The sequence below is a fragment of the Arvicola amphibius genome, chromosome 9 (assembly GCF_903992535.2).
Source record: "Arvicola amphibius chromosome 9, mArvAmp1.2, whole genome shotgun sequence".
Classification (NCBI taxonomy): Eukaryota; Metazoa; Chordata; class Mammalia; order Rodentia; family Cricetidae; genus Arvicola; species Arvicola amphibius.
This window is the reverse complement of record NC_052055.2, coordinates 42,444,385-42,470,007: the sequence shown is the minus strand read 5'-3', so window position 1 is coordinate 42,470,007 and position 25,623 is coordinate 42,444,385. Positions and strand designations below refer to the sequence as shown.

The following is a 25,623-nucleotide window of genomic DNA, read 5'->3' as shown; positions in this document are numbered from 1 at the left end:
GACTACTATACCCAGCAGAACTGTCTGTCATAATTGAAGGAGAAGGAAAAACTTTATGATGAGAGCAGGTTGAAGAAATGACCACCAAACCAGCACTGCAAAGGGTGCTGAGATGGGAACACTCCAGACTTGAGAGGAGAGGCATAGCTAGGAGGCAGCAGGAAGAAACAACCAGGTTAGGCCAGTGATTAAGCAGAGGAGGACTGAGAAAACAACACTTAAATGTTTTTTTTCTCTGCCCTTCCCAAGTTCTTTGGATCTGCTGAAAACAATCTAGGCATGACTTAGTGTTCCCCTTAAGGATGGTCAGACTGGAGCATCCCGGAAGTCGGCCGTGTTTACATCATGAAGATGCTGGAATCTGTTCTGTTTCTTCTCACAGGGATTTAATGCGCAAAATGGCGATCTTACCAGACTGGCATAGTCTGTACCCTACTACCCAGAAGCTGATGCATTCCCGCCCCCACTCCTCGCCCAGCAGAGTGCATTCAAGGACTGGCTGCCAAGATTTAGGTAGATCCTCTTCGTCAAGTGAGTACTCACTAGTGATTACAACCCTGTCGACAGATACCACTTACTGCTTGACACGGGCTCAGTTAAAGTCATGTTCTGATACCTTCCCTATATCCGGTATGGGGAAATGCAGGCCTGGACCCCTCAAAGTTATTCATAGTTTTAAAGTGAATGGTCAAGATTTGAACCCAGGCTGTGTGTTCCTGGACTCTGTCAGCTTAATGGTTGTGTTATTCAGTAAATGACAGTTATACAAATTTGAGCAGGCCTGCCTCCCGGCAGTCTTAGGTTTGCAGAAGATTGAACAGAAGGGACCAAATCTCCCCATGTAACTCCTCCCCCAGCCATCTCGGTGTTCCATTATATAACCTTCTAATTTCATAGTTTTGAGATTTACATCTAGATGAAGTTCATGTTTTTATGAAGGGCTTAAGGTCTACATCTCAATTTTTTCCCCATCCTCTTCATCCTCCTGAAATAGCCTACAACTTACTATATAGTTAAGGGTGTCATATAGCCTGAGATAGCCTACAACTTACTATGTAGTCAAGGATGTCATATAGCCTGATATAGCCTACAATTTACTGAACAGTCAAGGACGACCTTGAACTTATGATCCTCCTGCCACCACTTCCCAAGCCCTAGGATCATAGGCTTAAACCACCACACCAGATTTATGTGTGGTTGTTGGGGATGGAACCCAGGGCCTCATGTATGTTAGGCAAGCTCATATCCCGCCCTGCACTCATTGTCACATTGGCTGTCACTTGCTAAGACCGTCCCTTCCTCATTGCATTTTACCTGTTGGACAGCCACCCGGCAGCCCATCACATGTCTGCAGAGGTTTGCTATCCCCCGCCCCCAATTCTGGTTGTGTCTGCATTTTGGAATTATGAGAAAGCAGCTACAAATACATATTTTCACGGTCTTTTGTGAGGATGGGAGTCATTAAGCCATTTGGATTCTTCATTTGGTTTAAAAGCAACAGAATTTGACTTAATATTTTCTGAAATTATGCATTTTTAGACCGTCACTCATTTCCTCCTAAATACATTTGTCACTTACAAACATTTTTTGAGCACTGTTGATAGGTGCTGAGGACAGAGTTGGGTCTGCTGAAAGGCCGGCCCTACAGGAATGCAGCCAGAGAGAAGGCAGTGAGCACGCTGAACACTGACACTGAGGTGTGCATATAGCAGCGAGGGCTCAAGAAGGAACTCCAAAGGATGCAGGATGGAGTTGGGGGAGGGAACTGTGAAGGACAATCGGGTGTGCCTATAAGCAGGGACAGGCACTGATCTCAGTGGACACATGCTTGTTGATAGCTGGTAATACTTTACCCCAATGGTCCTATGTGTCTACTAGTGAGCCTGGGGATACAGGCTTAACATCTTATGGCCACCTGTCTACCCTAACTTGGGGTCTGTTGCTAAGGTAGTTTCTGATGAAAAAAATGACTTTTTAAAATGTAGAGCGGTTCCAGCTCATAGCTTCATGTCTACAGAGCAATGCCAGGGGCAGTCTTAGTATAGTTGACAAGCCTGACAGAGCAAAGGAGACTAATGTGAAGGGGGCTGCTGAGTCCAGGCATCCCTCTCCCAGAGTTCTTAAACACTGCAGAAAGAACCCCCCAGAAGCTGGTACACATGTGCTTCCCCCAGAGAATATCACAGGCATTCATTGGTAAGTTTCCCAGCAGAATATCATCTCGTAAGATCCTGTGCACTAGCAGAAGTAATTACTTTTATGTTTTTGTTTGTTTTTCAAGGCAGGGTTTCTCTATGTAGCCTTGGCTGTCCTGGAACTCGCTTTGTAGACCAGGCTGACTTCAAACTCACAGAGATCAGCCTGCCTCTGCCTCCTCAGTTCTGGGATTAAAGGCGTGCACCATCACTGCCCAGCTTATATTTATGTTTTAATTACATGTCTTTTTTAAAGTGTGTATATGTGTGCTCATAATGTGAGTGCCTGCGCACATACAGGTGTGACAACTTTGGATGTCGGTCCTTGCCTTTCACCTTATTTGAGGCAGGGTCCGTCTTCCCTGCTGCATAGGCCAGGCTAGCTGCAAGTGTCTTAGGATTGTGTCTTTATGTCCTTTCTTAGCGTCATGGGCATGCTGGGGTTATAGGTATCTGCCTCTGCCTTCAGTGTCACATGGGTTTTGGGCACCAAATTCTGGTCATCATGTTTGCATGGCAAGCTTTGTCCACTGAGCCATCGGCCTCCTGAGCCCCTAATGACATTTGCTCAATAGTGATTTAAATTCCCATTTTCAGGTTTACCTGCTGTGCGTTTTTGGCCCGTGAGTTGCCTGTTCTTTCAGTTGCCCATTTGCATACAGTGGATTGATCTTTATTACTAGCAGGCATAAGTTTCCTTTGGATGGACCCATGCCCCTCGATCTGTTTTTGCCTCAAGTGTGTTTCTTCTCTGTCATTTGCTTTTCATGTTGGCCAGTTACATTAAAATATTTATGGAAGCGTTTTGTCTTTTTAAAAGTTATTTCTGGGGCTGGAGAAATGGATCAACTGTTAAGATCACTGGTTGTTCTTGCTGAGCACTTGGGTTTGGTTCCCAGCACCCACATGACAGCTCACAACCGTGGTAACTACAGGGGATACAATGCCTTCTTCTGACCTCCACAGGCACCAGGCACCCATGTGGTACACATATATACACAGGCAAAATGCTTACACACATAAAATAAAACGAATGAATCTAAATTCTTTTTATAGCTATGTCTACAGGGGTGGGGAGACTGCTCAGTTGGTAGAGTGCCTCTGAGCAGGCGTGAGGGCCAGGAATTTGGTCTCACAACCCAGTGAAAAAGCCAGGCACCATGATGTTTGCCTGGAATTCAAGCACAAGGAAGGCAGAAACAGATAGATCCCTGGAGATCAATGACCAGCCAGCCAGCCTGGCTCAGTTGCTGAGCTCCAGGCCAAGTGTGAGACCCTGCTTCAAAACCTAGAGTGGAAAGTGATAGAGAAGGACGCTCGGCTTGGCTTCTGGCCTCCACACAGGTATATGCATGTGCCAGAGTACCTGAGTACACGTGTCTCCTTCCCCTCCGGCATAATTCGCTTATGTACGCGCGTGTGTCTGGCATCACCACTCTCCCCTTCCAGTGCATACCATCGCCTGCTCAGCACCGTTGCCCATGTTGTCTATGAGCGCATGTGGGTTTGGAGAGGTAGCTCTGTAACTTGTACAAGCAGATAATACCAAATAAGTATAATTGCCACAATATACCCCTTTTCTTTAAAATTTTTTTTTTCTGGGGCTGGAGCAATGACTCAGCCATTAAGAGCACTTGCTGCTCTTGCAGAGGATTTGAATTCTACTTCCAGCACCCACATCAAGTAGCTCATAATGGCTTGCAACTCCAACTCTGGGGAATCTGGTGCCTTCTTTTGGCCTTTGCGGGCACTGCACGCAGGTGGCACACAAGCATTCACACACACACACACACACACACACACACACACACACACACACACACACCAGATGAAAATAGTAAGTTAAAAGTTTATCTTTTATTTCAACTTCATACTCGCTGGTTCCTTCATTCCACGTAGTCTGCTGCTAAGCCAAGCACATGAGCTGCCAGCTGGGTCTCTAGGGGTCATCTCCTGCATTGTAGCCCTCCTGGATTGAGGTTAAGGTGGCAGGGTAGGATATCCAGCTCTACCAACAGCTTCTGCATGTGCTGGGACATCCCCTGACTCCTTTGCTGTCTTAGGCTTTCTATTGCTGTGAAGAGACACCATGAACATGGCAACTCTTGTAAAGGAAAACTGTTTAATTGTGGTAGGTCGCTTACAGTTCAGAGGTGTAGTCCCTTCTCATCAGGGTGTGAAGCAAGACAGTGTGCAGGCAGACATGGTGCTAGAGACAGTGCTGAAAGTCCCATACCTACTTGCTGGCAACAGGAAGTGGTCTGAACAGTGGGTGTGGTTTGAGCATATATGAGACCTCAAAATCCATCTTCACAGTGACACACTTCCTCCAATAAGGCCACACCCACTCCAAGAAAGCTACACCTTCTACTGGTGCTACTCCCTACGGGGGCATTGTCTTCCAAACCACCACAGCTGCCTTGCCTTGAACCTGCGGCAGGCCTCTGATAGTCCACGGGCAGAGACTCCATGTGTTCCATATAGATTTACCTTGCTTCTGCCGCCCCGCCCCCATAGCCAGCTCTTGGAGAATAGCTGCCTGAGCTGTGGGAGACGTAAAGTGCTAGGGTGCTATTATATAGCTCTCTGTCACCTGCCCAGCCACTCATGTAGTTGACCAAGGCCCCGGGATTATTGTCTGTCTACCAGTACATGTGGCTACTGAACATGGGGTTGTTTTCTTCTCAGGCTGTCTACGCTGTGTCTGTTCCCTCCTCTCTGCAGAGAGAAGGCACTGTCTTTCTGGGCTATTGAGGACGAGTTTGTCCTTGGTGATATCTGGTTTCTGTTGCATCTTCCGGTCTTGGCTTCGTTTGAAACTGTGCATGTTCTTAACTGTGCATGTTCTTAACTGTGCATGTTCTTAACTCTTCTTGCTTTCTGTCGTGGTAGGGCTAGAGGGGCAGTCTGCTGTCTGCTGTCACTCTCCAGTTTCTAAACCAGCAGTGGAAAGCTCATCCAGCGTCAGTTGGTTCTTCCTGCAGCAGTTGAGGAGGTTTGGGTCGGCCTTTCATTTCTAGTCTGAGGGGCCGCATCGGGCTTGTGTCTGAGGTGCTGTATCGGGCTTGTGAAACCAAAAGCTGCTCTCAAGTAATTCCACACAGTTCCCAGTTAATGCTGTCTGCTGCCTTTAAATCACAGTTCCGAGTGCCAAGTTGGGGCTTCTTGGAAAGCAATTAAAAAATACACAAAATGTCTGAGAAGAGATCCCAGAGTGGAAGCGTGAATGCGAAGAGGGTCCCCTATGACACCCGGCGGGCCAAGGAATTGCTGCACACTCTAGCTGATTCTTACCACACGGCTCCTCTGTGGGAGCCAGCTGCTGCTGAGAGTCTTAGTGGCTGGAAAAGGAGACGGGTGCGTGGAAAGACTCCTGCCTTCCTGAGAATCCTTAGGGGTCTGATGGCAAGTTCTGGAGCCTTCCTCTGCCTTCAGGCTCTGTGTTGGTTCCCCTCTCCACTGTGTCTTTCCTGGTTCTGTGTCCTGGAATGTCATGTGTAAGCAGTCTGTTCCCTGTTCCATGCTGATTTCCCCACGAGGCTCCAGAGAACATACCTGCTGCTTGGCTGGCTTTCTGTTTGCACCTTGGTTGCAGATACCTTACACAAGCTCCACAAAGTCCCTTGCCCCCGTATTCAATCAGTGGCACCATTGTTGGCCTAGATCCTCACATTGAACATGAAGGCAGGGTCCTGATCTGCTTCTTCAGACTCTGCCTGTCCCCAGGCCACACAGTCTGCACGAGAGTCAGCAGACCATGTCTTCATTTGCCAGTCTGTGGTCCACATCCAACGTGGTACCAGAGTCGAGCCACACCCATTTCCCAATGGGCTTGATGTATGGCGTCTCTGATCCTCTTCTCTTGTTTCTTGTCCCTGGAGTCCATTCTCTGTAGTGGCCAGGATGATGTGTTGCTGTTGCCTCCCTGATCATCCCTGGGCCGCCTTCTTGCATTTTAAGAAAACCTTGGGTCGGATGGTGGTGGCACACACCTATAATCCCAGCACTTGGGAGGCAGAGGCAGGTGGATCTCTGAGCTCGAGGCCAGCCTGATCTACAGAGTGAGTTCCATGACAGCCAGTGTAGTTACACAGAGAAACCCTGTCTCAAAACCAAACCAAAGTAAAGCAAAGTCCTGATCCTTTGTCCGGGTGCTTGAAGCTGACATGAAGGTATCCTCCCCTTCCCAACCCTGGCTCTTCCTGCGTCCCTCACAGCCACCCTGGTCTCTGTACCCTTAGACAGACTCAGGTTGCTCCTGCATAGAGCTCTTACAGAGCTGCTGTGGTCCATCTTTGGAATGTAGTCACCTCTGCTAGCTAGCTGGCTGTCTCGTTTCTGACATTCTGATCTTGGCTCCCAAGCTCCCCGGGGAGGGATCCTGGACTGCCTGGCTAGACTAGGCCATGGTGCCCCCTTCCTACACTCTGCTGGTCTCTTGCCATCCTTGCTACACTCACTGCCATCTGTCATCACCCTGTGACATACTGGCTGCCTGCCCCTTGTCTGTCTTGTCCCCTCCAGATGGTAGACTGGTCCTGTCTGCCTACTGCAGTGTTCTTGGCACCGGGAACAAGGGCTGCCAGTGATAGGTCAGTGGCTCTGGAAGGGTAAATTCCATTTCCACAAAATTGGGGTTTCCCACATAACCCTCCTTACCTCCCCATTCCCCTATGCTTCCTATGATACAGGCTTCTGACTCCCACATGCCTTGCCCTACCCCAAGCTCTCTGATCTCCTTATCATAGATTTGGTCTTCAAGAGGGCATGCACACATTAGACACTCCACACTGGACTCAGGAATTCTCTCTGGAGCCTGTCTTTCACTGCCCCAGGTGTAGATTGTGGGGATGAAGCTCCCAACACAGTAGCTTTAAAGAACAACAGTTACATCTCACCCACGGTGCCACTGGTCTCAGGCACAGGTGTGGCTGATGCTGTACACAAGCAGGGGCTGAAGAAAACTCCTTCCCATTCTTGATGAGAGGAGCAACAATTGACTGTGGTGGTTAGTTTGTTTACTTGACACAGTCTGGAACCTCCTGGGCTGTGGGGCAGGGCTTCAGAGGAGCTGTCTGGATTGGTTGGCCTGTGGACATGCCGTGAGGGATTTTCTTTTTTGTTTGTTTGTTTGTTTATTTATTTATTTATTATGTATACAATATTCTGACTGCACATGTGCCTGAAGGCCAGAAGAGGGCACCAGACCTCATTACAGATGGTTGTGAGCCACCATGTGGTTGCTGGGAATTGAACTCAGGACCTTTGGAAGAGCAGGCAATGCTCTTAACCACTGAGCCATCTCTCCAGCCCCCAGGGATTTTCTTAATGGACCACTGGAAGACCCACACTGAATGTGGGCAGCACCATTTCAAGGGTGAGGCCCTGGGCTGCCTGTAAAGGGGAGGGAGTTGAATACAGCATGGGCATCAATCTGTTGTTGCCTGCTCTTGACTGGATGGGAGTGACCATGGATGTGAGCCTCTGCTGCCTTGACTTCCCTGGGCGACAACTGTGACCTAGAATGGCGGGACAAATAAGCCCTCTCTCCCTTAAGTTGCTTTCTCAGGGTATTTTATCAGAGCCGCAGGAAAAAAGAGTGCAGTGTGAGCAAAGACTGCATGGGGAGGGCTCCCTGTGGCCATCTTAGAAACTTCTATCTCCTGCTCTTTTGATGTGGAGGCCATGGCCACCCTGTCAGGCTGCATGGACTTCACTGTCTTCCCACTTCCCATGACAAATCAAATCAAACATTCTATCACCTCTGCTTTTTTTAGAAAAAATATTTATTTATTTATTATGCATACAATATTCTGTCTGTGTGTATGTCTGCAGGCCAGAAGAGGGCACCAGACTTCATTATAGATGGTTGTGAGCCACCATGTGGTTGCTGGGAATTGAACTCAGGACGTTTGGAAGAGCAGGCAATGCTCTTAACCTCTGAGCCATCTCTCCAGCCCTCATCTCTGCTTTTTAAAAAATTCCTACCTTGCCCTCCCGACTCTGTGACCTTTATGTTGTGAGTCGTTCCATAAACATGCCCCTGTGCAGCTGGGATGGCCTGACCTGTCTCCGTACTCCAGCCTCCTCCATGTGGTAAGAGAGGGACTTTGGGCTCTCTCTGTTGATGGAAATGTCATGGCAGCATCCCATAACTAGAGCATGAGGCCCAAGGTCTGGACCATTCATGGGTCTTGGCCATGCTGCCTCCTCCACTGGACTCCTCTTTGTTCCCATAGTGCCCACTCCTCCTTCATCCCTCCTCCTCCTCCTTCTCCTCCTCCTCAGAGATAACCAGTTCCAGCACTGTGACCACAGGACCTGGTAGAAACAAAGGAGAAGAAGGCTTTCAGGCTCACTGTGGCAGAGGGCAGAGGGTTTCAGTCCATTGTGGTGGAACAGCTCAGTTCACTAGTGTTTGGTGGATGGTTGATCACATAACAGTGGACCAGGAAAGGGAGAGAGAGAGAGAGAGAGAGAGAGAGAGAGAGAGAGAGAGAGAGAGAGAGAGAGAGAGAGAGAGAGAGAGAGGAGAGAGGAGAGAGAGAGCGAGAGACAGAGACACAGAGAGAACACACACCAGGGCTGGATGTAACCTTCAAAGGCCCTTCCACCAATGACCTGTTTATAGCAGATAGCAAATAGGTTCCATGGCCTCTCCAAACGGCACCCCCACTTTCTATTAGGAAGCTACCCTTTCACTCCAAAGCAGCCCCCTTATTTTTAGGTCTTCAGTGGAGCTTGTCTTTATTCCTTACTGCTCGTTCTGGTCTCAAAAAATAAGGTTGAGCAGATAATGAAGACATTGGCTTCTGGCCTCCACATCTGCGTGTCCTTTCATGAGCACTCACATGAACATGTGTGTATTCACACACACAATAAAGGTTCACCGAGGACTGTTGTGGTGGTTCAGCAGGTAAAGGCACTTTGCTGTCAAGCTTGGTGACTTGAGTTTGGTGAATGGGACCCACATGGTGGAAAGAGAGAACCCACTCCCTCGTGCTGTCCTCCGACCTCTGCGTGCATGCTATGGCATCCCTTCAGCCACATACATAAGAATACATGCACACACACGCACACGCACACACACACAATAATTGTAAAAGTAAAGATTGGCCTATAAGATACATTTCTTCCTCTCCTCAAGAATTCTTCTCATATCCATGTCCTTGTAGGGAAGGGCACCTTTGCCTGTTTCCCTTATGGGTGCGATCCTGTGCTAACCAACTTCCAGAGGTGAGAACTCGGCTGCCCTTGCTGAGGCATTAGCTGAGCAGAGACAGGAAGATGGGAGAGGAAGCTGAGCTCTGCAGTCTGTTGCATCCTGGTCTAAGCGCGCTCGCTCACTCGATGTTTCTGTCTCACCCACAGCCACACCTGTTGCCAACCCAGTCCTGTCCTTCTTAGATGTTGAACGGATTCTATCTCAAAAGCTCTCCAACAAAAGGGATGAAATGAGAAAGGTCTTCCAGGTTCTCGACTCGACCCACAGCCAGACGGTGACAAAGAGGGAGCTGAAGCGTGCCATCACGGCCTTCCTCATGCCTCTCACGAGAGAGCAGTTCCAGGACTTGCTGGCACAGGTAGGATGAGTGGTACTCAGTATGGGCTGTTCTGGAGAAGCCAGGGGGCTGGCAGAGGAAAACGTGACTGTTCTGCCCTTGCATTGACCTCTGTGAGCGACTGGGGCTGTGATCCCTGTTCACCAGTCACTTGAGCTCCTCCCAGTTCAGATGATATGATCAGCGTTCACTTGCTCATATTTTGCACACAAAAGTGTGCCTGTCATTTTCTTCCTTAAAAACTTCTATATATAAGTATTAGGTCAATTTGTGTATATGTAAAGATTTGTTTGTTTGCTAACTTATTTTTTTTTTTTTGAGATAAGGTCTCACTTTGTAGCTCCTGGAACTCACTATGTGGATCATGACAGCCTTGAACTTATAAAGATCTACCTGCCTCTGCCTCCCAAGTGCTGGGATTAAAGGTGTGCACCTCTATGACCAGCTTAAAATTTTTTTGGTATGTTTGTATGTGTGGGGGTATATGCATATGGATACAGTACCTGCAGAGGTCTGAAGAGGGCACCAGATTCCTTATGGCTGCAGTTACAGGTGGTTATGAGCCACCAGATGTGGGTACTGGAAACAAAATTGGGGTTCTCTATAAGAGAATGTCATTAAGTTCTGAGCTATTGCTCTAGTCCCTCAATTTGTGTTTTAGGGCATAGTATCTCAGCACTTGTTCTCACATCAAAATGTATGATGCTTCCCAGATAGTCTCTGGGTTAGTCATCCTGGGCTCAACTCCTGGGTGGGGATGTTGTGGGCATCTGGATGTGGTGGCTGCTGTGCAAACTCGAGGATCGCAGTTTGGGGCTCCAGATCCACATTTAAACTGGCACAGTAGTATGCATCTGTCACCAGTGCTGGGGATGAGGAGGGGGTGGGGACAGGCAGATCTGTAACCAGCCAGTGATAGAGGAGGAGAGCCGCTGTTGCCCTCTGACCTCTGTGTGTGCACTCTTTTCCACATGTATATGCACACATACACACAGTGAGTGCACAAATGTCCACACACAATAAATAGCGTAAATTAAAGAATTTAAGAAACAAGGGCAAGTTAAGGAGCATCTCTGATATGCTGGACATCAGGTGGGGGCAGGGCACATACTGAGTTCTGATTCCTTCCTACCCTTGAGGAGCTCCCGACTTTTTAAACTCATGGAGTTTAACAAGGCTCGTGGCAAGGATCATTAAAGCATACAGACTCTCTTTTACTGAGGTTGGAACTCTAGGAAGACTGTCTGGGAGGGACATTTAATTTTTCTTCTGTTGAGTTTGGAGTAGATATTAGTGAAATGATAAAGGAAGGTCATAATGCACAGGCAGAGGGGACAGCCTGTTCTCTCACAGGCTGTAGGGAGGTGGAGAGGCTGTGTAACTGGTATAATGCCAGGGCCTGGGGAGGGATGTGAATGGTCCTTGGGCCAATCTCTGGCCTATCCCAGCCAGGATAAGTGGAAAGAGTAAGGATTTCTGGTACAGCCCGTAGGGAAAAGGATATAAATCTGGTAGGGATTCAACATTAGTAAGCCTGTGAGCATGCTAGCAACTACAGGAATGGAGAATTCAACGGGAGCATCAGTTAGCATTCTTTCCAGCATGCGAGTCGAACTTGTGCACGCATGTGCACACATGCGTGTAATCACGCTTTATCTCTTCATTCTTAATCATGGTCTGGCTTTATGCTATGGTAGTGTTTTTAGAAGTCTATTTTTTGTTAGAATTTGACGTATGCACCACCTCAGGCTAATTTTCATGTAACCGACCTGGGATAAAGTGTTATGAACACAGCTGTTCAGTGGATGGCAGATGTCACCCAGTTCTCGTGTTAACTCCAGGAGTTCATCACATTTCTTCCATGTAGTGGAATACATGGTGACCCCAGAACTAGGGAAGTTAAGACAGGAAGATTTCAAACTCCAGGCTAGTCTGGGCTACATAACAATTTGGAAGCCAACTTGGACTAGTGAAGCCCTGGCCTCAAGACAAAACCTGTATTCTGGATTTTTTTTCCTGTGCAAATCACATTGTTCTTTAGGGGTTCCCCTTTGTTCAGCTTTGTTTTTTCTGAAGTTCTCAACCATGTTTAGTCAACATGTTTTAGTCTCATCCTCTCCCTTTCGGGCATTTGTTATTGCCCCATGAGCTCCCACGTTTCTCTGTTTTAGAAACATCATATTCTATGTATTTTTAACATTAGATATCAGGTATCTATCTATCCCCAAACCTACTGGGTTTTTCCTATTCTTTTTGTGTTGTTATTGGTCCATCATCCCCTGAGCCTGCAACTTTAGACATTTTTTATTAACATCTAGAATTTCATTTGGTTCCCCTTTTTGCTTGTTTGGATTTCCCCCTTCTGTTTGTATCTTTCTTCCTTAAACACCGCGGAGACTGCTGCTCTCAGGTCCTTGCCTGGTACATGCAACACGCTGCTTGCCCCTGAGCTGGCTCTCACCAACAGTCTTATCTTTTGAGAAGGTCTGCTTTCATGGCTGTTCATATTTGAGTTTGTTTGGATAATGACACATACCAGGTTGGTCCAGTGGAATAGTGTGTGCGCCATATAGATAAATTTCCAGTGGTCATCTCAGAAGGTGAATAATAGAGTAAATGAACTGTTTATTTGTGTGTGTGTGTGTGTGTGTATGTGTATGTGTGTGTGTGTGTGTGTGTGTGTGTACACAACATGGCATACATGTGGAGGTCAGAGGACAGCTGTGGGAATCAGTTCTCTCCTACCAAATGGATCCCAGAAATTGAACTCAGGTTGTCAGTCTTGAAAGCAAGCCCGAAAGCAAGCCCCCCTACCTCCTGAGACATCTGCTGGCCCAGGAATTAATTTTAATGATAGTTTTATTCAATCATGAATGTTCAAATACTACTACATTTAATGCTGTCACTGTTGAAATGATCAGTACTTTACCTTTTCATGTCTGAAGTCTTTAAACACGGTGAGCACACACACGGACAGCTTCAGCGTCTTCACTGGAAATACTTGATCTGACTGTGAGCCCGTGAAACATCTGCTTGAAACTTAAGATTCACATCCCCAGCTTTTTAAAAACACACTTAGACATTTCTTAATAATGGAATCAGTATAATTTTTGAAATTTAGGTTAACTAACACTGAATAAAGTGAAAAACAGTTACTCACTTGTATTGGCCACATCTCTAGAGCTTAGCAGCCACATGTGTGTACAGGCTTTTTCTTTTGGGCCACCAGCCAGCTCCCAAATCATGACATGGAGACTTCTTATTAGTTCTAAATGCTCAGCCTAGCTTAGACTCGTTTCTGGCTAGCTCTTTTAACTTAAATTAACCTGTTTCTCTTTGTCTACCTTTTGCCGTGGGTCTTTTTACCCTTCTTTCTTCTGTATATCTTACTTTCACTGCTTCTTCAGTCTGGCTGTCTGGTGGCTGCCTGGCTTCTTGCCCCGGGGTTTCCTTCTTTCCTTCCTCCTCCTACTTTATTCTCTTTGCCTGTCAGAGAGACTATCCTTTCTCTGCCCAGCTATTGGCCATTCAGCTCTTTATTAGACCACGGGTGCCTTTAGGCAGGCAAGGTGAAACAAATGCAACTCATCTTCACATAATTAGACACACATCCTAACATCATGAAACAAATGCCACATAACCAAATGTAACACATCTTTACACAGTTAAAGTAATATTCCATACATAAATGAATGTAACACATCTTTGCCTGGTGAAACAAATATCCCACAACACACGTGACTCCAGTCATGGGCGTGAATGCTGTGGAGCCTCTGGCCTCTGGCTGTCCCTCTGAAGATGCTTCATTTTGACAGACAGCTAACTATAAACTCCGTCTTCCCTGCAGAGGTCAGAACTCACCTCTTAGTTTAGATCTTTTGTGTTTAGTTACACTGCTTTGATTCTTGTACACAAGTGGTTTCCTGAAGTTGGCTAAACACTCGGGCAGAGCTTATAGCACCAGAAGGTGGGTGTCTCTCCCACCCCCTCCTCGTGGTGCTATGGTTGTTCTTGCTTCTGCATATTAGCCCCCCTAGGCCAGAGACAGAGTTCTCTCTCTCTTTTAAAATATACTATTAATTATTTGAGAGTTTATATATAACATATAACATATTTTGAGAATATCCATCCCAACTTCTCCCCTAACTCCTCCCAGACCCACCAACCCTCTCCCAACTTTATGTCCTCTTGTCTTCTTTGAATAGCCCACTAAGTCTGTTTTGTGCTGTCCACATATTCCTGGGTGTGGGTCATTCACTGAAGCATGGTTGACCTACTACTACTAAAAGCAATATCCTTAAGGAAAACTGTCTGTCCTAGCTCATGAGGCCCATCCTCCTCTGTGCTACCATGTTGATTGGCTCGATCTTGCACAGACATTGTACAGTCCATCACAGCCGCTGTGAGCTCTCAAGTGCAGTGGTCCTGGCCTGCTCCGAAGGCGTTGTTCTGCTCTGGTCCTCCCAACCTCTGGCTCTTACGAACTTTCTATCTATCACTGTTTCCACAGTGGTCTTTTTAAATTTTTTTAAATAAAATTTATATACCAACCACGGATACCCATCACTCACTCCCCCCAGCCCCCTATCCACTCTTCAGAAAGAGTAAGGTCTCCCATAGGGAGTCAACAAAGCCTGACACATCAAGTTGAGGCAGTACCAAGCCTCTTCCCCCCAGCATCAAGACTGAACAAGGCATCCACCATAGGGAATGGACTCCAAAATGTTCAGCTCATGCATCAGAGACAGATCCTGGTCCCACACAGTGCCTAAAATCCAATGAAACCCCAGCCTTATTCTGCTGCATGAACAGCATCATCTATCCACAAATGAGTGCAGTTCCAGATCTCTCCAGAGAAGTTTCTCTGTGCAGGATGAGGCAGAAACTCACAATTGGTCAAGTGGAGAGAGTAAGGACAGTGGAGTGTTTGTTCACAAATGAAACACCTATACTACACACACATATATTATGCATATGCACACACACAAGCATATACATACACATATATGTACGGTATGAACTTACACACAAACACACACACACACACACTCACGCATGCAGCTTAAAGACCATTGTGTAAAAGCTGGGGAGCCTGAAGCTAAATACCACTGAGAACTGAGAGAAGCTCTCCCGCTACCTGCCCCTTTTAGGTTTCAACTCCCTCCAAAACCTGCTCTTTCCTGATTTTTCCCCCAGAAATATCAGTCTATCACTGTCACAGTCTTGTGTTTTCAAAGCAAAGTCATAGACAAGTTGGGTGTAGAACTCAGAGAACACCTTTTCCCCAAGCCATTTGAGGAAAAAGCTCTTTGTTATCTGCAGTTGCTGTAGTGTAGATTTCCTTCAAACCAAGGCGTTGCCTTCAATCAGCCACAGCCCAGCTGTTCAAGTGGAGACTCCCCTTGCCTCATGATGCCCAGCTCAACAGAGTCCCATGCCTTCGCCCCACGCCCACCTTGCAGGTCTAGGTTACAGTCAGACCCTGCCCTTGATTTGGGTAACGGTTTATCGCTGTCAGTCTGGGACAGTTCCCCCATCTTTCCCTGACTTTATGTTCTGCTGCTGCAGAAGACCCCATGTGGGTTTGCCTGGGGTTTCCTCGGGAGCAGGTGTTGGCAGCATCTCTGATGGGACACATCTCTGTGTGTGTATCCCAGCAGTGACCTTGAGCTCTTCTCGGGTCACATTTCATTTTAGTGTGTCCCAGAGCTGCTGACATTTGCCTTGGCCACTTCACAAAGGGAGATCTGTCAGACCTTCTGGGGTGTGCACGTTGTAGTTAATATTCCATGAGGGAAACTTTCAGATTAGTAAATATTCCGTTTCTCATCTGACTTTCAATCTGTTCACCCACTGTCTCCACATTTCGCAGAGACTGGTGGTCTCCCAGTAAGTGGGTTAGGAATTCATTATTTATTCACTTTGGTGTTTAATTCATCCCTGTGCAGCCAGCAGCAGCCCCTCTAGTGTGCTTCCCCAGCCTTAGACACAACTCTATTACTCCTTGAGGGCTTGTTTGCCTTCTAAGACAGACCAGCCTTTTCTGGAGCCACCTTGCTTGAGACCTGGAATTACCTGCTCTCCAGAGCTTGGCTCACCCTGGTTGGATGAAGGGTTTAGGCGGAGGGCGGCTCCCATTGTTGGGAGGCCATCCCTGGAGTCTTCCTGGTGGGCAGAGCTCTAGGAGTTCATTTGTTCACACACATGGCTCTCTGCAGTCACATTCCGTCCATTTCTGGGTGATCACACAAAGCCAATAGTTCAAGACAGTTGTCTCCCATTTTCCCCAATGTTCCAGGGGTGGCTACCTCTCCTTTCCCAGGACTATAGCTTTCTCCTCAGTGAGTGCGATGTCTGGATTCTGTCATCCTTAGCATGTTTTCTTGACCAGCCTTCCTGTTACATGACTCCTTTCCCCAGTACCTCCTCTTGCATTTGGAGGTCACCTGGCATTTTCTCAGGATCTTCCTGCAGTAACATGGCAGCAGAGGGCATCACAGGCTGAGCCAGAGTGCCCGAGTCAGAGAGAGAGTCACTGCTGTCTACATTTTTAATAGCAGCTTAGTGAAGATAGAGTGCATATGCCCTGCATACCTAATGAGCCCAGGCTCGTTAGGAGTTGCTCCCACCCTACCCTCCTTTATCTACCAGGAGTGACTAATGCACTCACTGACACTGGAGATGCCAAATGTTTATTTTTATTTTCCTTCCTTCCTTCCTTCCTTCCTTCCTTCCTTCCTTCCTTCCTTCCTTCCTTCCTTCCTTCCTCCCTTCCTTCCTCTTTCCTTCTTGATAGTGTCTTGCTATATAACTCTGGCTGGCCTGGAACTCACTGTAGAGATGTAGCTGGCCCTGAGGTCACAGATATCTGCTTGCCTCTGACTCCCAGGTGCTGGGCTTAAAGGGAATGTGCCACCATACCTGGCAATGCCAAGTATTTCATACAAATGGAACCCCACCATGTGTGTGCTTCCATGTTAGGCTACTTTCACTTAGCATGTTCAGTGCTCACCTGGGCCGCGTCAGGGTAGCCCTGGAGTCCTTTCCATGGCTGTCGTCTGGTCCATGTGTGGATGCACCAAACTTACCAGCCTTGGGGATCTCTAGGTCGTTTCTGCTCTCTGACATTTGTGGATGTTGCTGCCATGAACATTGACTCACCAGGGTTTGTATGGACAGAGACTCTCACTCTCTTGGGGACCTGCTGAGGGTGGAGTGGCTGTCATATGGGACTATTTCTGACTTAAGAAGACTATTTACCCTTGTAAATACTGGGCAGACACTTTATACCAAGTGGAGAATTAAAATATAATCTCTAGCCAAGCGGTATTGGTGTATGCCTTGAATCTCAGCACCCAGGAGGCAGAGGCAGGTGGATTTCTGTGAGTTCAAGGACAGCCTTGAACTGATCCGAGTTCCTACAAGTGAGTTCCAGGAACTCACAGAGTGAATTCCAGGACTACCCAAAGAAACACTGTCTTGAAACAAACAAACAGACAAGCAAAAAAAATCCCTACTATGTTCTTACAGCCATGGTCTGATGTCAATTGACAGTGGTGATAATCTCCTCAAGCTAAACACCTGTGCAGGAGAAGAAATACAAAAACCATGACATATATGCCATTTTTAGAAGAAGGTACTGGGAACTGGAGACTTTTAAAACAGCAGTTCTTGGCTCTTCCTCCAACACCAGGCATGCTTCCTCAGGGCCTGGAGCCTCAGGATCTGTGGTCAGTGATGAGGGTCAAGGTCACCATGAGTGAGCTCAAGCGTGACGCCTGAGTGGAACTGATTAGTTCATGGGTGACATCCTTCTTCCTCAGTTGGTAGTCCAACCAGAAATGCACAAATTCAAGAAAGGCTTTATAGTAATTTGACCTAGAAATTAGAATAGAGCTTTCCAGAAGCCATCTACACATCCTTTAGCTCTAGTGTTCACTGGAGAACCACATCAGGATGCTTTAGTGTTGGGGCACCTTAGACTTTGCTGTGGCCTGCTCTTTACCGTTGTTTCCATAAAGAGTCTCTGAGTACTGACATGGACCTCTCTCTTTGCGCGCGCGCGCGTGTGTGTGTGTGTGTGTGTGTGTGTAGGCCAGGGGTCAACTTTGAATGTCTTTCTATTGCTCCCCATCTTATTTTTGGAGACAGGGTCTCTCACTGAACCTGGAGTTCACTGATTGGCTAGACAGGTTGGCCCCCAAGTCCCACTATTTACATGTCTCTCTTCACCCTCAGTGTAGGGTTACAGTACATGCTTCCTTGCCTAGTATTTCCATAGGTGTGTAGGATGTGATCTCGGGTCTTCCTGTTTGTGCAGCGTTTTACCCTGTCAGCCATCTCCCCAGCCCAGTCATAGATGATTTAAAAAATAAAATGTCATGTGAGAAAATGGATTTCAGAGAGCTAAGTTGTGGTTTGGCCTTTTGGTATTCTAAGCTGGAGACCAGGATTATGGGAACACTTGGTGGTAAATACAAATTGTGAAATTCCTTCTTCTGCAGCCCGGATCCAGCTCCAGAACTTGCCTCCGAAGTCCACATGTTTGTCTACGTGTGTGCCTGTTTATTGGCTGTAATCTGGCAAATGTCTCCTCTTTCTTTTTCAACTTAAGTGTGTGTGCATGTGTATGTGTGTATATATACGTGTGTTCGTGTGCATATGGAGATCAGAAGAGAATGTCAAATGTTTCTCAGTACTGCCCACCTTGTTTTTGAGACAAGATTGCTCATTGTCCTGGAACTTACCACATAGGCCAGGCTGCTTGACAGTGAACCCCAGGGATCCTCCTGCCTCTACCGCCAAAGCACTGGGATTATAAGCACTTGTCAGACTCTTAGCTTTTTAAATGTGACTTCTGGGGATTAAACTCAGGTCCTTACTTTACTGACTGAACCGTCCCTCCAGGTCCCCATTCTCTTTTATCTTATCACTGAGAACATCCAGTCTTGAGCCACACATTTGACCTGTTCTTGCCCATCTTTTGTCATGTTAGGAACACTTCTGAACACCTGCTACTACCTTATCTCCTGAAATACATACATACTACCAGACGTGGGAGTCACAGGTGCCCTTTGCAGGAAAAGCTTCTCCAGAGACGTATCATAAGCCAGCATCCCTCTGGCCTCATTTCCTAGTTACACATGTTTTAAATGGGGAAGAGAAATTTATCCTTTGGGGAACATTGAGATATTAGGCTTTGAGGCTGATACTTCCAGGCTAAGTAAATATCAGCAGTTGTGCAGACTTGGGGATCATTAGGTGTGAGAGATAGTACATTATGTGAACCTGTATGAGAATTACTATAAAATATTTATATTGATCATATTCTTATGTTTATTTAGATTCAAAATCTATTATCCTTCTTTAATAATTACCTTCATTTAAAAAATTAGTTTTGTATTAGAAATAATTCTGAACATTCAGAAAATTTTCCTTAAGAATGATACTAAAGCATTTGTGGCACAGTAATCCTATTTCCCTCGGTTTTGAGTTGTCTGTGGCAAAGAGTGCCTTTATTTTCTTCTCCTGGGATCTCAGCTTGTGTGTGTGTGTGTGTGTGTGTGTGTGTGTGTATAGGCACATATGCAAGCAATATACTCAACATGTACATTGTACGTATTTTTAAAAGATTTAGTTATTTTTATTTTATGTGTATGTATGTTTGCCTCTATGTATGTTTATGCACCATGTATGTGCAGTGCTTGTAGAGGCCAGAAGAGGGCACCATATCCCTTTGAAACCATCTTGTGGGCACTAGGAACCGATCCTAGGTTTTCTAAAAGAGCAGTCAGTGCTCTTAACCTCTGAGCCATCACCTCAGTCCAGTACATATGTTTTTATTAGTGAAAACTTACGGTACAAAACAATGGTCTTGCTTTCCCTGTGTTTGTAGCGTACTTTATTTATTGATTTATTTATTTAGACAGGGTTTCTCTGTCTAACAGCTCTTGCTGTCCTGGAACTCACTCACAGAGATGCGCCTGCCTCTGTCTCCCGAGTGCCGGGGCTAAAGGCTGCACCGCGCTCTGTGCTGTAGCATACTTTAATCACACATAGCCCCATCACTTTTTCATTCCCTTCCCTTCTCTCCACCAGTCTTTTTTTTTACTTTCCTATGTCTTATTTTTACCCTTAATTTAGTCAAAAGGCTGAGAAAGAATGCCTTTTATTTTAAACTTAGACTTGTGTAAGAGAAAGCATGTTTATTATATCTGCCTGAGTCTAACTTACTCCATTAAACCTCCAGCTCTATCCATTTCCCTGAAATTGACACGATCTCATCCTTCATGGCTGTTATGTTCCCTACATTTCCTCCCTTCATCTGCAGACAGATGCCTAGCCAGTTCATCACTTGGCTGTTGTGAATGGTGTCGTGATACACACGGTGTCTAAATATCTCTATGGCGTGCAGATCTAGGGTCCGTCACTGTGGACCCAGGGACAGCTGGGTCTCGTGGTGGTCTTGTTCTTAGCTTCAGAAGGGCCCTGTGTCTTGGTTTCTGTAATGGCGGCACTAACTTCCATCCCCGCACAGTACACAGGTCCTTTCCCTCAAAGGCCAGCCTTTGTTGCTGTGGTTGTTTGTTTGCTTTCCAAATGACTGGAGTGGGAAAGAAACACACTGGAACTTTACAAAATTAATCATGTCGCTTAAGATTTTAATTCTAGTGCTGTGTGTGTACGTGTCTCTCTGTGTGGTTGTATGTCTGTGTCAGTGTGCAGGTATGCACATGCAGAGGTCAGAGCATGACATCACGTCTTCCTCCATGGCAGCAGTATCTCGCTGGTCAGGAAACTCACTATGTCAGTTTAGAATTGTTGGCTGGACAGCTCTTGGGGTCCACCTGGCTCCACTCTCAGTGCTGGGTTTACAGGCATGTATATCCATGCCCTTTCTTTAAAAAATTATTTCTGTTTTTCTATTTTATTTTTTTATATGGGTGCCAAGAATTCATACACAGGTCCTCGTGTTTGCAGAACAAGCCCTGTTACCCACTGCATCCCCTGAGGCCCACGTTGTAGACGGGATTTGCATTTCCCTGGTAACAAGGGAGGCCAGACATCTTTTTGAGTGTTCATTAGCCATGTGTACTCTTGAGAACAGTTTGTTCAATTCATTCACCTGCTTGATGATTATTTATTCTTTGGCTATTCAATATATATTCTGGATCCTAATTTCCTGTCAGATGACTGGTTGGCAAAGCTTTTCTCTCATCCCATACCTTCACCCTGGTGATGGTTTCCTCTGCTGAAGAGCTTTGAACTGTCTGCAGTGAGTTCCTGAGGAGTTGGTGTCCTTTTCAGAAAGTCCTTGCCTGTGCCTAGATCTTCAAGCATCTCTCCTGCATTTTCCTTCAGTGGGGTCAGTGTTTCAGGTCTTACATAAATGTCCTTGATGCTTTTTTTCTTTACTTTTTTTATGGCACAGGGTGAGCCTGGGATGTAGTTTGGTCTTCAGCCTTTGAGTGTCCAGTGTTTCAGCACCATGAGCCAAGAGTTGGAGACCAACTTCTAGTGTGTGCTTGGCTCTTCATTGGGAAAGAGGTGGCTGGAGTGTGTAGCTTTCCTTCTTAGTCCTTTGGTCTGCTCTATCGGTCGACATTTGTTTGTGTCAGCACCAAGGCTTTGTTACCAAGGCTCTGTAGTGCAATTTGGGATCTTTGTGTTTCCGTAAGAATTGTAGGGTTTGTTTTGTTTGTTTGTTTCTCCTGTGAAAAGTATCATTGGAATTTTGATGGGAATTGTATTGACTCTATGGTTTGCTTTCAGCAATGCAGCTGTTCTATCATGTTATGTCATGGGGTTAATTCTTCTGCTCCCTGTGCAAGGGAGGTCATGGATCTTCAACACACTGAAGTGCATTTTGTTTTCTGGAGAAAGTCTTCAAACACCGAAGAAGCTGACAGTCTCACAGTTCTTTCTGTCATCAGGGTATAGATTTCCTAAAAACAAGGACTGACCTCTGGCATAATCACAATGCAGTGCCAATCTCCATTGATTTAATCATTTGATTTAATCTGTAATTCATATTGGCTCACTTGACCCAATAGTATCCTTTATCGAACTCTTGGGCCAGTGAGATGGCTCAGTGGGTACAGATGCTTGCCCATAAGCCTGACAGCCTGAGGTCGGTCCCTGGAGCCCGTATGGGAGAAGAGGAGAACTACTTCCTCCAGCAGTCCTCTGACCTCTGCACCTACTCTGCATGACACCGCTTCCCCAATAGCTAAATAATTATACTAGAAAGGTACTAGAAGAATAACTCTCAACAGTGACAGTCTTCTCTCTTGAAACTAGATGGATGTCTCTGTCTCCCCTCTGCTTCTAGTACACATAACACATAGGAGATGTTTGTGTGGCTTCTGCTTGATTTACATGTAGATGTTTGGTGAGCTCAGGTCAGATGTTTGGTAATGTTATATACACATGTTGGCTTTTCCTTGAGCGCAGACTGCCTCATCCCACGCTTTCTGAGGACGTGATCAGCTCTGACTCCTGGGAAGGACTCACAAATGTATACTAATGTGTCTGTTTCCTTAGCAACTTTGGTGTTACAACTTTACACGACGCAGAAGCCTGCTCTGTGTCTGTGGCTGGAGCCTCAGTTCTCTAACACGTTGTCATGCTTTCTGTCTGACCGTAGATCCCACTCACCAGCTCGGGCAACGTGCCATACCTCGAATTCCTGTCCAGGTTCGGTGGAATTGATGTAAATATAAACGTTATAAAGAGGTGAGTGGGTTTTGGTCACTTGTATTATTAACATTTGACATTTGAAATGATGCATCAGAGTCACAGCACAGGCAATGGCCAGTCTAATGAGAGCCAGTCCCAGTCACACATCTGTATCGCTTTCTTTCCTCTCTTAGACTGAGATTTGCCATATGTCCCACACTGGCCTTAAACTCATGATCCTCCTGCCTCAGCCTCCCAAGTGCTGGGACTGCAGGTGTGGAGCACATGCTTGGCTCATACCTGTGTCTCCATGGGAAATGCACGGGCAGAACCTGTCCACATAACGTTTAGGGGTTTACTCCTCAGTCAAAGTTTTATTTAGAAAGAATGAAGCTATAATAGAACATAAACATAGCAGGTCAAAGTTAGGCTTAAAAATATCCTGTGTACAATGTATTTTAAATCTGGAAAAAAAAAAACAGGTTTTAATTTTGAAGTAAGATGCTAAGATTCCAGATTTGAAATTTGTTGTTTTTGTACATTTTTGTGTCATTTATTGGGAAGTGATAGTGTTTTGTTGGATGGAGGAAAACAGGATGTTAAAGCTTTTGTAAGGTCACCACTATGCTTTATAGTTTTAGCATAAATGTAGGGCTCACTGGCTCATTGTAGCCTGTGGGGGCTGCCACATAACCTTCAATAGCTCTGTCAACAGGAATGCTTTGGGTTCCAGTTTGTGGCTTAGGAGATGCTGTTTTGGTGAGAAAATTACTCACTGCTTATCTGGCTCTGTGAATAAGCCTCACTTTCTGCGGAACTATGCAAACAATTACAATAATTTAATCTGGTGGCTAGAGAGATGACACAGCAGTATAAAAGCCCTTGTAGCTCTTCCAGAGAACCTGAGTTCAGTTCCCAACACCCATGTCTGGGAGTTTACAACTGACTATAGCTCTGGTTCCTGGGATCCAGTGCCCACTTCTGGCCTCCATGGGCACTGCACTCAGGTGTACATACCTACATACAGGTCGTACACCCTTTGCACATAAGTAGAAATAAGTCTGATCCTGTGCAGTTAGTGCCTTTCAGTATTGCCTTTATAGAGTCACAGTAGACGCCCTGTCCCCCTTTCCCTGCCCCCTGCAGCTCAGGCACAAACATTGCAGCAGGAGGAAGAGGCAGTGGGGAGCCATGGGTGATAGAGAGCCCTGGGTGATGGGGAACTGTGGGAAATGGGGGGCACAGGTGATAGGGAGATGTGGCCCTTAAAACTTCTGCACAGCGTCTTGAATATGCTGAATACTACTGAACTATGTACTTAAAATGGGTCAGTGGTTCTTTTTTTTTATGGTGGTAAGAGATTGAGCCCAGGGACCACACACATGCTAGACAAGTGCTTTTTCCATGGAACTGTATTCCCAGCCCATGAGAACAAATTTTATGACTTTCTTTTCATTAAATCATAATTTAAAAACCACTAGTGAAGTAACTCTCTCTGCGGGGACAGATATCAGGCCCTCTCTGTGGCTTGAATGGGTCCCCAGAAATTCACACATTAACCTTAATTTCTTGATTGGCATTGTTGGGAGTGGGGCCCAATGGAAAGCCTTTGGTTTTGGGGTAAGAACCGGTGGAAAAGGTTGTACTGTGTCCATGATAGTAGGCTCTTGCTCTTATGGGACTAGATAATTTCCCTTCAGGAGTGGCTTCCGTGAAGCCAGAGGCTCTCAGGATTCCTCTTCCACACGCGCCTGCCTTCTCTTCCTCATGCGCCCGCCTGCTCTTCCACCTGCCCACCTGCTCTTCCTCACGCTCCCGCTCTTCCACTTTCTGCCACCAGCTGAAGGAGTGTGAGGCCCTCACTAGAGATCTCTACCTCGGACCATCCAGTTCTTTAACCAACTCCTTAACTATGAGCCTAAACAATTCTTTCCATTATAAATTACCCGGTCTTGGGTAACCCATCACAGCACCAGAAACATACCCATATATAGTCTGTGGCTGGAAGGCCCAAGTGCTCTATTTGGTGTTGAATAAGTCACAGACTAAGCTGCTTCCCATAGTCACTCAGAAGAACAACCGACCACACTCTTGACCCAGTCCTACCCCATTTGTGGGATAGTATTGTTGTGTGTACCATATCCTGCTTTGAATATTCCTTGTATAAAAATAACTAAGAAGCTGGAAAAACCAAAACTAAGAGATCTTTTTGCATATGTCTTATTATGAAACCTTAGTCTGATGTTTTGAGATGAGAAGGATCCTAAGTTACTTAACTATAAAAGGTTAAATATTTAAACCAAATTTGAAAGATTTATGACTTACTATGAAGCTGAATTCTCTTGATGGTTGGAGACCATGCATTCTAGTTAAGTCTCCTTCTGTGGACATGTGCCAAGAACAGCATTTATATGGAACACAAGTAAAATGCTGAATAAAAAAGTCAAATATATATAAATAGGCATTTTAATGTTTAGTGGGCTGTCAAGAGTAGGGTTCCTCTAGGAGGCCAAAATAAAATGAAAATTGGAGTCCAGAGGAGGATACTTTCTGTAGTCAGCTTGGGCTCTTTGGGCTTCCACCAAGTCATAATGAATCGCTGTCCACATAGTAGTGAATTCCTATGCTTAGTTTTGCTGTCCATTTGAAGTAAAGAAGACAAGAGGCAAAACCAAGGGGGGCCACCACAGGGGGAAAACCAAGCAGAAGAGCACTTCTGGTAGTGCTAGTGCACGATAGGACGCATGGTGCTGAATATTATAGGTGTAGATTTAGCAGGTTGGTGAGAACAGTGGAGTAAACACAGCTGGAAAGAACACTAGTGGACTGGAAGGCAGTTCTGAAGGATGCAGCACAGAAGGACACAGAGATGCAAAACAGAGGATGGGCACAAGGGACAAAGACTCGGAGGAGACCCTTCCAAGATGGGTCCTCTTTTGTTTTGTGTGCCCATAACAGAATACACAGCCTGGGTGATTTCTAAGAGTAGAAACCATTTCAGAGAGTTCCAGAGGCCAGGAGGCCCAAGATGAAGGCCCCAGAACCACAGCCTTCTCTGTGTGTCTTACTGGAGGAAGGCGAGGGGTGCAAGGACCAGCTACCTCTTCACTGATAGCGTCTTCAAGGCCCTACTTTAATACACAAGGCCAAAATTTGGAGGGGAACATTCAAACCACAGATATGGAAGA

General features: G+C 46.1%; 1 protein-coding gene across 2 annotated transcripts in view; it reads left to right on the top strand.

The window, feature by feature from the left end:
• The first annotated feature begins 386 nt into the window (after positions 1-386).
• Positions 387-25,623, top strand: part of Efcab6 (EF-hand calcium binding domain 6) — a 166,603-nt gene continuing 141,366 nt past the window's right edge. Inside the window, exons 1-3 of one of the 2 annotated variants that reach the window (XM_038343334.1) lie at positions 387-531; positions 9,567-9,778; positions 22,404-22,492. In XM_038343334.1, coding sequence (XP_038199262.1) covers positions 390-531; positions 9,567-9,778; positions 22,404-22,492 — 443 coding nt within the window. In that variant the 5' untranslated portion in view covers positions 387-389. The remainder of the gene's footprint in view (positions 532-9,566; positions 9,779-22,403; positions 22,493-25,623) is intronic. The other variant, XM_038343332.1, reaches the window with a different exon arrangement.